Source organism: Ambystoma mexicanum, chromosome 6p (genome assembly GCF_040938575.1).
Source record: "Ambystoma mexicanum isolate Mex_15411 chromosome 6p, UKY_AmexF1_1, whole genome shotgun sequence".
In the NCBI taxonomy this organism is placed as follows: domain Eukaryota; kingdom Metazoa; phylum Chordata; class Amphibia; order Caudata; family Ambystomatidae; genus Ambystoma; species Ambystoma mexicanum.
In genome coordinates, this window is record NC_090935.1 from 222,350,249 (window position 1) to 222,366,719 (window position 16,471).

The 16,471-nt window shown below is 47.6% G+C and overlaps 1 protein-coding gene across 1 annotated transcript in view; it reads right to left on the reverse strand.

Moving 5' to 3' along the window:
* EPG5 (ectopic P-granules 5 autophagy tethering factor) overlaps nucleotides 1-16,471 on the reverse strand; it is a 2,517,217-nt gene that overhangs the window by 2,401,676 nt on the left and 99,070 nt on the right. The window contains exon 4 of the mRNA XM_069626898.1: nucleotides 4,504-4,640. Coding sequence (XP_069482999.1) covers nucleotides 4,504-4,640 — 137 coding nt within the window. The remainder of the gene's footprint in view (nucleotides 1-4,503; nucleotides 4,641-16,471) is intronic.

Sequence of the window (16,471 nt, forward strand, 5' to 3'; positions counted from 1 at the left end):
CTTTCTTTCTTGCAGTTTTTTGTTTCCAGTATACCAATGTTGTGGCTTCTGTTTGGGAGTTCTCAGCCAAGTAGAGTGATGTTTTGGATGTGACGGCTTTGTAGGTGATGCATGCAGTCTTAAACACGATGTATGCTTGAAAGGGGAGCCAATGCAGCTCCTGGAGCATGGTGGTGATGTTGGCGAACTTTCTTAGTCTGTAATGAGGAATGCTGCAGCATGCTAGATGTCTTTTATAGGGGCCAAAGTGGCATGTGGGACTTCGGTGAGTAGGGCGTTGCCACTGTCCAGATGGGAAATTACCAGGACATGGACAACTGGTCTGAAACTCAGGGCAAGGATGAAAGATCTGACTTTGCATTGGTGTGCACGCTGGCCCCATATTGCTTGGGTCTTCTTGGCGATACAGATGTGTGTTTGGTACGAGAGAGCACTGTCAATAGTAAACCTAAAATAATTTGTACTGGGTGAGAGTGGGGGCGGAATGCCTTAGGGGAGTTTTCTAGAAGAATTCATTTGGTCTTTGTAGGGTTGAGCTTCAAGCAGGTGCTTGACATCCAGGTATGGATGAGGGACAGAGTGTTGGAGTCCCCCATAACCCTGAGAGGTTCCATGGAGATGTTGAAGATGGCAGGGCACAGGATGGAGCCTTGTGGATTTCCACAGGCTGCTGGGTGATGCTAGGAAATGTTTGGGTCCATTTGGACTAATTGGTCTCTGTTGGAGAGGATTGAGGCGAAATACTGCAGGACCGTTTTATCAAAAACCATGCTCATGGCAAATACGTTGGACAGTGCTTCATGGTCAAAAGCATTGAAGGCAGCATAAGAGTTGAGAAGGACGTGAGAGCAGGGGCCCGCTTTGTGACCGATGTGTAGAGCTTCCCAATTAACTTGGAAAGTGGTGGTCTTTGTGCTGCATCATGGGTGGAAACCAGATTGGTATTGGTATTCTTGTAGGAGACTGTGCTGAGAGATCCTTTCATACAATTGGATGGTGACAGCCTTCTCAATCACTTTGCTGAGTAAAGTTAGGTTTGTGAAGTGGTAATATTTGGCTAGGTCACCTGGCTAGAGTGTGGTTTATTGAAAAGGGGCAGGATCTGTCCTGTTTTCAGTGCATCTGACAAAGCGTCTTTTCTGAGGTATATGTTGATGACATTAGGAAGTGTTGAGAGTGCTTCACCTGCGATTACCCTCACAAAGGCGGAGGTGAGAATGCGATATTTGTAGTTTGTGGGCTTGAGGGCATCCAGAATGTTGGTCTAATCTCGTGGAAATTGTCCTGAATTCAGACCATCTTGATATGTTGCCGGCTGATATAGGTGTAATGTTTGTGGTGCATTTGGAGATTTAAATGAGTTTCCTTATCTTTTCTTTCTTGTCACTGAAGAAGCTGTTGATGGAGTTGCATATCAGTGGATTGTGGTATTGTAGAGCCTGGCAGTGTGTTGATGTACTGTTTCAAGGCTTAGAAGAGAGCAAGCTTTTTTCTGTTGTTGGATGCTCTCCTTAAGGTGGTTGATTAACTTAACTTGCCTTGGCTGCAGTGACGAGTGTCCTGCGTGCTGAATGTAGGGTTCTCAGGGTGATATCATCTAGTTGGAGAGATTTTCTTCATAGCTTTTCTTTTATGCAGGTGGTGTGCTTGTTGTCGCTGTGTTCATGTGGGTAAAAAGGTTTGGAGGGCTCACTTTAGTTGAGTCAAAGTTTCAGTGATGTATGGGTGTTGGTAGTCCCAGTTAGGGTTGTTAGTCTCAGTTAGGGTTTGGTGAGCTGGGTGTGATGTTCTTCAAGGAGAAAGACATGGAGATGAAGGTGAAGTTTCCGTCCACATTATCCATGACAAAGCGCTTGAAAGAGCGCTTGGATATCTTGGTCAGTTTGGGTTGGACCTGGTAGGGGAAGAGGTGCGTAGTGGAGCAGCCTGGGCACGTTTGTGTGGTCTGCACAGTCCAAAAGTGGGGCGGGGGACATACGGCGGATGAAGAGGTGGTTAATATCAAGTTGAGTTTTTTGCCTCTGTTGTGGGCTGGCTCTGTGACCAGCTGGTTCATGTCCATGGTGCTGAGCAGTTAGAGTAGAGTCTCTTAGGTTTTTCCTGGTGGCTTGCGTCCCAGTGAGATTGAGGTCTCTGAGAAAGATGCTAGTGGTGTTGACAGATGCTCTTATGAGGAGGTCTGGTTTCATCAAGAAAGAACTTGTTGGTAGATCAGGTGGAAGGTAGCTGTCTGTGTCGGTGAGTGGGAAGTATAGGGAGGATCCCACGTGTGGTAGGAAAGGGCACTTCATCACAGGTCAATTGTAGCTACTTCAGTGGCTGTACGAAATATCAAGGAGCATTGTTCCCGTGAAGGAGGCAGTGCCCGTAGGCTTGACTCCCCAGTTGCGAGTGCTGAAATGGTTCATAAATCCATCAAAAGAAAGTGGTAGGCCAGGGGATCCCAGACACAACCACCCACTCCCTATGGTCAGAGGCATAGCCAGGTGTGTCTAACAAGTGGGGCCTGAAACTAATGTAGTTGGGCCTACCGCAGTGACATTAACATCTGTAAATGCCCATGCAGCACTGCTGAGTGGGCATTTACAGATTTAGGGTGGGCCTTGCCTGCTCAAGTCGTACCCAGTCTACACTCTGCCTATGTCAAAGCATAAACACTCACGCCATAACGCTGCAAATCCAACAATAACACTTACAGCAAGTATAATGGAAGGTTACATCAATACAATAGTTGAAGTAAGAGTGTTCAGATTGAATTTGTAGTGAGTGTGTGTACCCAAAAGTTGTTATTCCTACTCTTCATAAACTGTACTTTTTGCTAGATTATACTTATTTAAAAAGCTCTCTTATATTTAATATATTTCTTAAATCATGTATGTGGTTTCATTTTAATCTGCTGCAGAAATTTGAAGTAGTAGGAGTGAGGAAGGGTTCTTGAGATACTGCCGATTTTGTAAAATGCATGATTGGTTAGACATATGTATAGGATGTAAGACTTTGGATGATTAAAGGCGATATTATTTTTAGTCTTTTTGTACATAATCCAAAAATGATATATTGTAGGAAGACCAACTTCACAGATGTACTATACACGGACATCTCTTAATTGCGCATGCCGTGTTCCTTCCCAACACCCCTCCTACCTTCCCCACTGCATGAGCTACAGAAGGGCACAATGAATGCTGGAACGGAGATGAATCAACCGCTGGTAGGAGCAGTGGACGGGAGCAGTTGGGAACAGTGCTCCAATAAAAATATTAATACGTTTTACCGTTCCTATACTTTTGTATTAAAAAGAAACCGTTTCAGAATGGGCTAGTTTTAAAATAAAAGTGTAGAAAGAAGTTGAAACTTGCACTTCAGGCACTGCTCTGAACGTTCCCTTAACAGCAGGCGTATTTGATTGGGGTTTTGGATTGCGTGTGGCAGGGGCATGTTGATGAAGCTTGTGGGGGGCGGTGGCAGGCCAGCAGGGAACATAGTTCCACTACTTCTTTTCATACACTTCAACCACTAGATAAGAGTTAACGGAAGAAGAGATGTAAGAGCTAGATATTATGCAGAGAAAATGATAAAGTAGCTCTAGCTCTTTGACACTTAAAAGAAGAATGTTTTTGGCGAACTACATCTTCCTTGTAAATGTCTGTGATACAATGTAAATGGATAAACTTCAGAAAGACCTGTGGGCCATCTACAATGTCCCAAATACGCCACCTTTCTTACCAGATCCCAATTCCTGTACTCCTTTACCCATATAAACCCCATACTGCCTTATTTACAGAAAAACACATCAGCGATTTAACAATAAACGTTTTCTTGAAAGTGGCCCTTTTTTTTATTGTGATGTGGTTTAAAAATTAAAACCTTACACAAAACTTCAACAATTCCAAAACAACAGTTAAAATCGAGATAGAAAATGTTCCACATATAAAAAGTACATAATGTTTCTAAAAATATGTAACTTATTTAAACTAATCCATAAAACAATCGGAGTTCATTTTTTACCTGCAAAAGTTCAAAAAGTGTGATTAAGAATCTACAACGTGCTATTACACATGCAATGCTACATCATTCTTGACCAAAGCGACTCAGTAGTCTGTGCAAAAACATACAAAAGCGCTAAAAAGGCAGTTGTCTGATTAGACCGGTTTTAGGACAACACAAAGTTAGATGTTTGAGTATTTGCACATAAAGTGGTCTTTTGAGCCAAGTCTGCAAAGTACAGAATGCATAAAATCAATCCAAAGAAACAACCTGTGCAGAGGGCGGTTAGTACTTTCTGAACTGTTAAAACGAGATACCACCGTTGCCATGCCTCACTATTCAACTCATTGATGTAGTTTCTTTTTCTGCTTCTGGCTTTGGTCAATTTCTCACTTCTACATGGGACTGAACCCCTGCCTTACTGAAAATATCACTGCTGTTGACATATCAGAAAAGTCTGAAATCAATTTCCACAGAGTTGCAATAGCATCATCTCAATTAGCGTAAATGAATAAATACCAGTTTCTGCAGCCACAGAAGAATATCATTCCGGAACTGAACATCTTCAATGACTCTCCTTGTAAAACCAAAGAGGACGCTGATGCATTCTTTCAGGTGACTCTGGTCTGAGTAGATGCTGTCTTGTCTTTGGGGGCCTGTGAAGTACAAAGAAGATAATTATGGCACATTTACTTTGTGATTTCACAGTTAAATTTAAGTTTTTATCCCGCAGGACAGCAGCAGTTTATCCCACTGCTGTTTTAAGTTTAAAATGGCCGTACAGTGGAATAAAATTTTTTTTTAAAAAATTTGCTAAGACTGGAGAAGTACCTCTTTTGGAATGTACTTTCATGGAATATGTCAATTGTTTTCCCAAATATGCCACTTTTCAAGTCATACTTTCCTCCAGGCGATTTTATATGAAATATTTTATGTTGTTGCTTTGTTTTATCTGCTACACAGGTTCGTGAGATATTGTCTGTTTGGTAAAACGCACATTTAGAAACTCTTAAACATACATGTCTTGGGTGTAAGACTTCATATGATATAAAGAAATACTATTTTTGTCATCTTGTAAATACCCCATTAACGATATATAGCGATGAATTCAGGAATCAACGTATTGCAGGAACACAAACTTCACTTAATTTACATTGCATGTCAAATTTTGGAAATGTAAATTTGAGGTGTTTTCTTTGTTAAAGTTTTCTTATAAACAATATCACAATTTTAAAAAACTACATGTTGACATTCTTCAACAAAAATTGCCAATTGCTCATATATTATTTAGGAACGGGTGTTGACAGTAGAAGGCAAACCTATTCAAGAGTGATGATATCCAGAACTAAATAATATATATCCATTGTACCTTTCCGACTTACATGTTCATATACAAGCGAGGATGATGATGCTTCATACAAAGAACCCCATCTTCCCCATGAGAGCGAACCCTCAGCAGATTAGTAGGACCCCACAGGTTAAGCCAGTAAAGGTCTGGTTGGTCAGAAAGTACATGGTTTTACCACATTTATAAATAAAGGTCTGATAATATTTTCCAAAAACGAATGGTGCTATGGCTACAGACTATCCAAGATTTACAGAGTAAGTAAAGAAATAGCGCAGGGAAGGCATGGATTATGTTTGGGTAGCTAGGATTACTATAGGTACTTTCCACTTTTTTGGCCTCAGTGGGCCTATTTCAGAAGGGGAAGAACAAATTTAGGGTTACAGAAACAGGGAAACGGGCTACCCCTTCCCTTATACACATTAATGAGATTTACAACTTCCATGAGCAGTGTTCAATCAATATCTGCTTGTGACCTTCCGTTTCACTAGATACTGTATCTCTGCCAGTCAGTCCCTTTAAAGGACTCAATTCCTGAGCCACAACGAACCACATTGTTGTATCATGAGATATACCACTTCAAAGGTTTCCATTTGTAAAAAAGCCTCTCAAGTCTGTCGCATATCTCCATTCTCTAAAATAATACATTCTAGACATTTGCAATGAAAGCCAGAGTGGCCCCAATGCCTCTTGTAGAGTGGGCTCTTGGCGTGAAAGGCAGAGTCTTTCCAGAAAGGGAGTAACACAGCTGGATAAAGTTAATAATCCACTTAGAGATGGCACCTTTAGAGATGCGATCCCCCTCTCTGCCTGTAGCTACGGAGACAAACAGTTGGTCTGTTTTCCTTAGCGGTCTGGTCTTGTTTACATAGTAGAGGACCGCCCTACGCACATCTAGGGTGTGTAGTTTCACCTCAGCCGAGCACTGTGGGTCTTGAAAGAAAGCCAGAAGCTCGATGGACTGGTTCACGTGGAATTTAGAAATAAACTTAGTTGAGAACCTAGGGTGTGTGCGTAAAACCAGTTTATCTTTATGGACAGTAAAGAAAGGATCTTGCACTGACAGAGCCTGAATTTCACTGACCCTTCTTATAGATGTAATAGCTACTAAGAAGGGCGTTTTATAAGTCAGGTGTTTGAGACTGCTTTTATGCATGGGCTCGAATGGGGGGCCCATGAGTTTAGATAGCACCACGTTAAGGTCCCATCCTGGTGGTGGGTTTGAAATAGGAGGGTGAAGTCTCTTTACTCCTTCCATGAAGGCTTTAACTACTGGTACTTTCCACCACAACACCTTGTTATGGGAAGTGGTGTATGCCGACAGAGCTGCCAGGTGTACCTTCAGTGAGTTAAAAACCAGTCCTGCATCCAGCAGGTGGAGCATGTATGTAACAATAGTGGAAGGAGTGCAATCAACTGGGTTGATTTGTTTATTCTGGCACCAGATAACGAATCTCTTCCATTTGTCAAAGTAGCAGTGCCTCGTGTTTGGCTTCCCAGATTCCTTTAGTATGTCCATACACCTCTGTGGTAAATTGAGATGTCCGAACTCTATGACCTCAGGAGCCATGCTGCCAGGTTCATTGAGTTGGGTTGAGGATGCACTGTTTGACCTTGGTGCTGGGACAGTAGGTTGTACCAGGCCGGAAGTTTGATAGTTTCGCACACCGCTAATCTGCGTAAGTGTGGGAACCACGGTTGTGTCGCCCACATGGGAGCAACCAGGACGAGCGTCATCGACTCTCTGTTCATCTTGTTGACCACCTTCCTGATGAGAGGAGTTGGTGGAAAAGCGTACGCAAACATTCCTGACCAGTTCATCCACAGTGCGTTCCCCTGGGAGTCTAGTTGGGGGAACCTGGATGCAAATCCTGGGCATGGTCTGTTTTCACTTGTGGCGAATAGGTCTACAGTGGGGAAAACCCACTGAGAGAAGATATCTTCTACGACTTCTCTGTGTAGACACCATTCGTGTTCTTCTGGGAGGGGGTCTCTGCTTAGAGCATCCGCTAGAGAATTCAGATCCCCTGGAACATGTTGCGATGACAGGAAGATGTTCCATCTGAGTGCCCATATCCAAATTTTCTGGGCAATCTTGGACAGATTTGGCGAACAAGTCCCTCCTTGCTTGTTCAGGTAAAACATGGCTGTAGTGCTGTCCGTCCGGATTTGCACTGACAGATTTAGCAGGTAGGGCTTGAACGCTTGAAGCTCTCTGAATACTGCCAGAAGCTCTAGCAGGTTGATGTGATTGGCCACTGAGTGAGACCAGAGACCCTGAGCTGTGTGGTGGAGATGATGAGCTCCCCACCCTGTTGGCATGCATCGGTTGTGACTACCGCCTGTATCTCGGGATCGTAAAAGGGTTTCCCCTTGGACAGATTTTCTCTTCTCCACCAGTTTAGGCTTTGTACAAGTGTTGGCGAAACGACCACTAGATCGTCCCACTGACCACTTGCCTGAGACCACTGTTTCGCCAACCATTCCTGCATGGGACGCATGCGCAGGCGCGCGTGCCGAACCAGGTAAATACATGACGCCATCATGCCCAGCAACCGCATTGCTTTGCGTACCGTTATCTGGCGAACAGACTGCTATTGCGGAATCTGCAGCAGTATATTCCGAATTCTTTCCTCGGAAGGAAAGGTCAACCCCTCTTGAGTGTCTAGGATAGCTCCTAGGAACTGTTTGGAGGTGCTTGGCACCAGACTTGACTTTTTCTCGTTTATTGAGAAGCCCAATTCGAAGAGGAGGTCGATTGTCCTTTGAATGTTTGTTCTGCAAATTACTGGGGTCTCCCCCGTGATGAGCCAGTCGTCCAGGTAAGGGTACACCGGGATAGCCTCCCTGCATAGGTGTGCTGCCGCCACCGCCAGCACCTTGGTGAATACCCTTGGAGCCGAAGCTATACCGAACGGCAGTACCTTGAACTGGTAGTGCCGACTGTCCACCTTGAAGCGCAAGTACTTTCTGTGCGCTGGGAACATGGAAATATGAAAATAGGCATCTTTCATGTCCAATGTTGCCATGTAATCCCCATTTTTTAGGAGGGGGATTACCTCTTGGAGAGTAGTCATGCGAAATTTTTGGGGCTTGACATACTTGTTTGCAGGCCGTAAGTTCAATACTGGGCGCATTGTCAAATCTTTTTTTGGCACAAGGAAGTAAGTTGAATAAATACCCTTGTTTACCTGGTGTCCCGGGACGAGTTCCATCGCGTCCTTTGCTAGCAGATTGACGATCTCCTCGAGGAGGATCTTCTGGTGTTCCAAATAATGTATTTTTTGTCGTGGAGGATGGTTCCGGGGACGCTCTAACAGTTCTATGCAGTACCTTGCGGATATTGTGGACAGCACCCATCTGTCTGATGTGATCCATTCCCAAACTTGGGTGAAGTTGGAAATGCGCCCCCCTACTGGGGTTGCGCGAGAAGGGACCCTGAACGGAGCATCACTGTTTTGGTGGAGGCGTGCCGCCCCCTTTACTGGGACTGCCTCTACCTTTACCACGTCCTCTTTTATTACCCCTGCCGTAACCCTGGGTAGACTGTTGGTTATTATTCTTCCACGGTGTACCCTGCCCCTGGGAATAGTTAGATCCTCGCTGGTAATTTTGGCCGCATGGGCGACGAAAATTGCCATTCCCCCTCTGATTAGGGGGTTTATTGGTTAGTTGGCCTAGGGATTTGAGCGTCTCATACTCGTCCTTGGCATTTTTGAGCACGTTCTCAATCGCCTTACCAAGCAACAGATCCGGCTTCACCGGTTTATCTAACAATGATGCTTGGGTTTCAGCTTTGAATCCAGACTGCCGTAACCAAGCGCGTCTCTTGATAACAGTTCCTTCTGCTATCAATCTGCCAGCATTATCCGCGGCATCAAAGGTTGCTTTTAAAATGCAACCGGAGACAGCTCTTCCCTCCGCCGCAACTCGTGCCAACTGGCTCTTTAAGGGTTCTGGGGCGGAGTCTATGAGTGCCGCGACCTTTTCCCACTGATGGCAGTTGTAGCTGGCCAACAGGGTGGTGGAGTTGGCAATCCTTGCCTGGTAGGCGGAAGTAGAGGCTACTTTCCTGCCCTAACCATACAATTTCTTGCTCTCCTTGTCGGGAGGAGCTTCGGACGATGACAAGGGTGTTCCAGCCCTCTTATGGGTGTTTGTAACAACCAGAGAGTCTGGTTTCAGATGCCTCCTTATATACAGTGGGTCTGATTGGGCTGCCCTGAAAAGTTTCTCAATCCTGGGGTTCACGGCCCTTGTGAGGTTAGCATTTAAAAATGAAGGGTCTATTCTTTTCTGAATAGATATAAGGATAGGGATGGCCTGAGCAACAGGCCTCCTTTCTCCCACTAACTCTTCGGCGAAGTCCCTCTCCTCTTGAGCACCCTGGGTGTCAATATGGAAATGCTCTGCCGCTCGGGACAGAACTTCATTCAGGAGAGGTTGATTGTCGACAGGTGAGTCGGTAATCGGGGTTTCTTTCTCTACCGGGGAATCTACTCTGTAGGTCGCAGGGTCTTCCTCTTCCTCTTCTTGGTCCTCATCATCCCCATAGTAGCCCGTACCAGATTGCTCTTCCAAAATGCCCAAATCTGGATCCTCACAAAAGGATGCATCTCCTTGATATTGAGAGTTGGGCTGTATATAGAAGGGGTCCGAAGACCGTGTTGGGGCTTCAAACCGGGACTTCTTACTTGGAGGTATTGGATCCTTAGAGCCTGATGGTGCTGACCCGTCGGGAGTATAGGAGAGAAAGTGTTCAGGGTTTTTTGCGTAAAAATCTGCCAATTAAGACATCCTTGACATAACCCTGTCTATGTCATCACTAGACCCTTCTCTATAACTGGGAATGATCCTTTCTGGGACTTTCTCCGCCTTATCCTGACTAGACTTACTGGTTTTAGCAGGGGTCCTTGGGATAACAGAGGACTGGGACTGTTTATGTGGAGAGGGAAGTTTTTGAGGTGTGTGAGGAGGCTGAGACTGCTTCCTCCGTTTTGCCCCCTCCCTGTGGGTGGAAGAGTGTTTCCCTGCTTTTTCGCCCCTTCGGAGCCTTCCGACACCTGGCGTCGAGGTTCGGGGGTAGTGTCCCTATCTTTAGAACATGGAGGTAGGGACTCGGGAGCCGCCGTTACGTGGTCTGCGGGCGCCGACTCCTGGAGTGCGGTCTGGAGATGGAAGTCGGCTTCGTCTTCAGATGATCGAACTTCCGTTACCTTGGGGAGAGAGGCACTCTTGGCAACAGTGGATGATTGCCTGGAGTCATGCGGCGATCTAGTTCGAGAATGCCCAGAGGACACCGATTCGGACCGTTCTCTATGTACCTCTTTCCGAGAACTCGACGTGTGCGTCGAGTCTCGGTTGGACTTCATGTGCTTTGTGGAAGTGCTGTGGGTAGCGCTTGTGTCGCCGGGGCTCTTCCCCATAGCCGCCCTGCCGGACGACCTTCCGAAGTCGGGGACTTGCGCTCGGCTGTTTCTTGACGCCACGTTGCCCTCGCCGTCTGAAAACACAGCGTCGCTGCCATTGCTGAAGGTGCCCTCCGCTGCCATGGCCTCCTGACGCCTGGCGTGGTGGGCCCAACGCTTCATCGAACGGTCCTTAAGTGTTTTTGGTTTAAACCTACTACACGCTCTGCAGTTCACCTCGGGGTGGTCCCTCGGCAAGCAGAGATTGCACGTGGCATGTCTGTCAACCCAAGGGTACTTGCGGTTGCACTTGGGGCAGAATTGGAAAGGGGTACCCTCCATACGCACCTTGTGGCAGCGGGCTGTTAAGAGTAGGAATATATAAGAATGTACCTATATACCAAAAGAGTGTAGAGCATGTCCACCCCCCACTCTCCCTACTTGCAGGGCCGAGGCCAGAGGCCTTCCGAGGCCCAAATCCGTCGTGCAGCTGTCGACGGTAGACTTCTTCTCCGGTCCGGCCTCGAGTGTGACTCGACGTTGGGGTGGAGAATGGGGTAAATATAACGATATTTTGCAAAAGTATGGCTAAGGCCAGGGAACTCCGCGAAATGCTTCCGACCAGTATGGTGGAAAAAAACTATCTGAGGGTCCTACACGTCTGAGGGATCATGGGTACAGTGGACGTCACACTAGGGATAGTATTACTGGCACGACCTGTGTCGACGCCCAGTTTCGAAAAAAAAAAACTAATACTCCGCAGCTTCCACTAGATGTCGGCCTATGCACAGCATGTGATCCAAGCAGATTCCACAAGCCTCAGAAATATATGATACAATAAGTTGAGGAAAGCGAGAGCGATTTTTTTTTTAAAAAAAATGTGTTTCCAATGTTTATACTTTGTGTTAAAAACTGTATTTTTTTTTCACATGGTTTTGGTGTACTAACCCCTCGGTGTGAACACTGTTTTCTCACACAGCACGTTGTATTATTTACTCCACAGTGTAAAATCTTATGTATGTAACTCCTAAGTTTCCTTGCGGCGAGTTACCTCAGGGTTCGGTGCGCGATCCAATAACAAACAAATACAAAATACAAATCCACACTGAGTGGTGTGAGAAACTTGAGGGCATCACATCTACTCACCGGGATCTTCTATTCAGGTGGCATGGGAAGGGCCATCGCTTTTGGATCCCGGCCCTGGGGGCGGACAAGCTAGGGAGGAACGCCTGAGTGGAGTGTCCTGGGGATTGGGGAAGAGGGTGCTGGATGGCGAGACTTGGTACTCCCCCCCCCCCTTTCCTAACACTGATTTACCCTCCCTTCCCTCAGCCTTAATGGGCTATTTCCGCTCATGTCCTATTCATCCCCATGAGTTCCCACAAAGTACTGAGAAGATGAAGAAGCCTAGAAGAGGAATGAACACTTGATATGATATGACATGACAAGATGAGTCATTTATAACGCGCCTATATACATGTGTTTCCCATAGAAAATACCACTCTAGTACTGCGATGAAGAAGAGTGATTTGGGGGAATACAGAAATGAAGGTCAGGCATGTCCCATTCATTGTATTAACTTTGGCCAGGCAAAAGTGGCCAAGGACTCACACCTGAAACCCCTTGACAGGGTTCAGGTGTATAAAAGGTGGCGCACACAGCAGAAAGGAGTTCGTCAGGAGAGAGCAGCAGGGAAGCCGGTCTAACATGTAGTAAACCCGTGGAGCAACAAGAAGCTCAAGACGTGGAGAGTGCGGCAGTATGCAGAAGCGGGCGACGGAGCCATATCTCCAGGGTATTAGCAAGGACAAAAGAAGGGAATTGTGGCGATTGTCGTCCCCTTTGTTGTGGCTGCAGAGTGCTACATTCCCCTGGGTGGAGAAACTGCCCCAGGAGTGTCTGAGGGGCAGGAGGTGACACCCTGACCTTAACCGCAAGACATTGTGTGAGCAGAGAAGCCGGGGGAAGCAGCAAAGCGTCCAGTGAGTTTCAAGAAACGCTAGAAACCTCGTACGCAAACATATGAAAGCTAAAGTGAATTACATTGTATCGGAATGGTCACGTACAGTCGGTACGTTCTCGAAAGCCTCTGAACAAGAATAATAAGAGAACAAACGATTGTGAGGCAACCAATGGAGTGTCTGGAGACTAAGTAACAGAGTGGGTACAGGTAACAAAGTTATACAGGTTTGAAAGATTCGTAACAACTGGCTGAGAGTGAACAGTGTTAAAGAGTAAGAACTCGGTAAAGAAGCTGTTAGTGAACAGCAGAAGGGGGAGCAGTGAAGTGTGAGCAAAAGCTTGGTCTGGAGTACCTGTTAACCCAAATAAAGGGAGAAAGAGGTTATCAGTGGAAGCCAGCAAAATATAAAAAAGGGAAACGAAGAAAGCAAGTCACCTACTAGTGAATATTTGGACAAAAGCTTGGGCAAGAAAGAAGCCAAGTAAGGAAGTCATGAAAGGAACTAATTAAGAAACTACAAGAGCAACTGGTTGAGCGACCTGTAGTGGGTAGACAGCGCGATCTGTCACCTGTGCCAAGACCAGGGAGCCCCAACCAACCTCTAACAGTTGTTAAAGGAAGTCATGAATACTGCGATTTAAGAAAGAAGTGCTTTTGAGCTTGGGAAAGGGAACCCTGAGCTCTTGCTGAACATTGTGACAATTAAGCCATGAGGTACATTAAGCTTGGGGAAGGGAACCCTAAGCTCTTGTGAAACTTTGCGAAGTTAAATGAGCATTGTACGTCACGAACAAGTAGGTTTTGGACTTGGGAAGGGAATCCCAAGGCTAAGCTAATTTGCTGAAACAAGCACTTACAGGAACTGTATCCTGAACTTGGGCAAGGGAGCCAGAGGTAGCTCCATATTTGTTTTTGGACACTGTTTAGTTAACTAGGAACATTCCTACACTGTGAGGGCAAGTATAGTTTTTGACACAGACAGCTTTTTGGTTTGGATTTACAGACACAGACTTTCCTTAGTTTATTTAGGTAGGGAAACCCCCAACTTAGTTATAGTTTCAATAAAGGTTTAGGTTTGGTGATCAATAGACTAACAAATATTGATTTAAACCTGCTCATGGAAGTTGTAAATCTCATTAGTGAATGCATATAAGGGAGGGGTATCATGTTTCCCCGTTTCTCTAACCGCATGTTTGGTAGAGACCGGTCTAGGGACACTGGACAGAATTTGCAGTGGATTCCCATTCCATTCAACAGCCATTCGGAAGGAGATCCACCCTCCTTTGCCCAAGCAATAGTTTGGTAGTTGTGGGCAGAAAACATTCAGAGACGGGGCAAGATGGCCGCCTAGCTCCAGAGCTCTGTGACCCACAGATTACTATCTGCAGACAACGGTGAGATCCTGCCATCCTTGGCCCCAGAAACTACCCTGGACTGTTCCTACGCACGTAGCACATACTGTGTGAAAACCGCCGCCTGCGGTTCATCTGCAGCCGAGATACGCTCAGCCTGGCCTGCAGGGCCGATAGGGCAGCTGGGTCTGCCTCCTGGAGCCCGTGCACAGTGCTGCTGTGACGGACTTGGAGCGCCGCCGCTGCGAGAACTTGCGCAACGGCCTGTCGCGGAGAGACGTGGACCCCGCTGCTGCCCTGCGACACAGCCCGGAGCTCCCCACACCTTGCCGCCGTGGGCCCTGCCGACTATGGTAGGTGCCTCCCCGGGGGTGTACGAGCGGCGCTGCCATCACACTGAGCCCTCACTGGGCTCTCTGCGGCCCTGCTTCACTGACCGGGGTGACCGGAGCTTGCCCCACCCCCCACCGACACCAGCAACGCTCGTCGTCCCCTTCTGGGCGCGGCGGTGATCCGCGACGGCCCGGGCCTGGGATCCTATCTCATCAGGGACACTTGCCGCAAATGCCCTCCCACCCCTGCGGCGCTCACCGACCTCCGTGGGTGCAGCGGCGGTGTGTGGCGGCCGCCCTCGGGTCCGCTGCGGGGCGGCTGTTGTGCCCTAGCCCGGGCGACGCCTGGCGGAGTGGGAGGCACAGGTGGCCCGATCCCGGGCGCTGAGGCGTGAAGCGCCATACAGGGAGGAGGAAGGAGCAGCAAACACTACGGGCGGCGCTGCGGCTTTCCATTGCGCTCTGTGGCTATTTTTGGTGGCGGCCCCCACAACGGAAGGCCTCTCCCCCCACTTGCCGGGGATCTACTGCTGGAGGATCTGATCGGAGCGAGGCACCACACGAGGTGTATCCACTCCGCCACTTGCAGCCCACAGCAGCATCGTGTCTTAGCCCAGTGGACCCCCCACACCTATCTACTGTGTTTCCTGCCCAGAGAGCCTGGATGCAATTTGAAGTGAGGCGGGCTATACGGGGACCCTCCTGATGCCTTACAACTACTTCCCCTTGCTGTTCCTGGGGCCTGAACCCGCCAAGCCCACCGGCATACAGTCCCTCTGGGTGCCCCTGCTTTGCTGCTTCCCCAGCCTGGTCCGGCCCATTCCTAACCCGTCGGGGCTAATACTTGAACTACTAAGCACGGATAGCCGCACGCTCAGCAGCCGGCCAACTATTCATCCCACTACAGAGCTCCTGTCCGACTGTCACCAACAAAATCGCCTGCCTTGGTGCCCCTTCCCGTTACAGAGATGTCCAACAGAGCGCGCGGGGCCAGCAAGGAGGGCACCATGGACAGGTTTATCAAGGCGGCACCCAGGGCGGACCAGGCATCCTCATCTGCAGCACAAGAGGAGGGCGATATACATCCAGAACCCCCCCAGCCTGACTTAACGATTATGATGGAGTCCATGGCCAAAAACTTTGCAGCCATCCATGAAAAACTGGACGATATCAACGCGAATGTGGCCTCCCTGAGAGCTACACTAGACCAACATGGGGCCAGAATCACGGAGACAAAGCAGAGGATTGGCACTAACGAGGACAATGTTCATACCTTGCAAAACACAGTCACGGAGCTAGTCCGCGACATGAAACAAGTCAAAGCCAAGTGCGATGACCTCGAATCGAGGTTGAGATTGCGGGGGTCCTTGAATCTGCTCTAAAGGGCTGCATGGAACTCGCAGTTGAACAACTTCTCAGAGACCTCCTGGATAACCTGTATCATCAATGTGGGTCAATGGCAGCGGTAGCCCCCCCTGCAGCTGCAATGCCTTTCAAGGCGGAGTGTTTATGGTTAAGCCCCTGTTGGGTTATTGGTCAAGCGTTGCCCAGTTGGGAATGGCACGCAGTTGGGCACTCCAAGGGTGGGCACTTATGTACTGCTAGGTTGGTTCGGGCGGTGAGGGTGGGGAAGTTGGGGAATGTTATCATAAAATCGGCAGGAAAGGAATGACTGGTTTTGTTGTGAGGCGCTCTCGCGCCACTGCTGTACACATCGGGTTAGACAAAGACAAATCCTTTGGTTGGGATGTCCCGTAGATTGTCAATATGGCTATTAAAATAATGACATGGAATGTCCGGGGATTGACAAACCTCAAAAAGTCCCGCAGGATTGCGGCATATGCACAGAGACACGGGATCAAGGTGCTCCTGTTGCAGGAGACACATGCTTTGAAACACCTATCATCTAACCTTGCACAGTCCTGGGGCCCTAACAGATTCTACACCCAATTTTCCACTCAATCCAGAGGGGTCTTGACCCTCATCCACAAATCGGTAAAATTCGCACTCCACACATCCCACATTGATGCAGAGGGTATATATGTTATTCTCCACTGCACTTTGGCTAATAAGGAATGTTTGCTTGT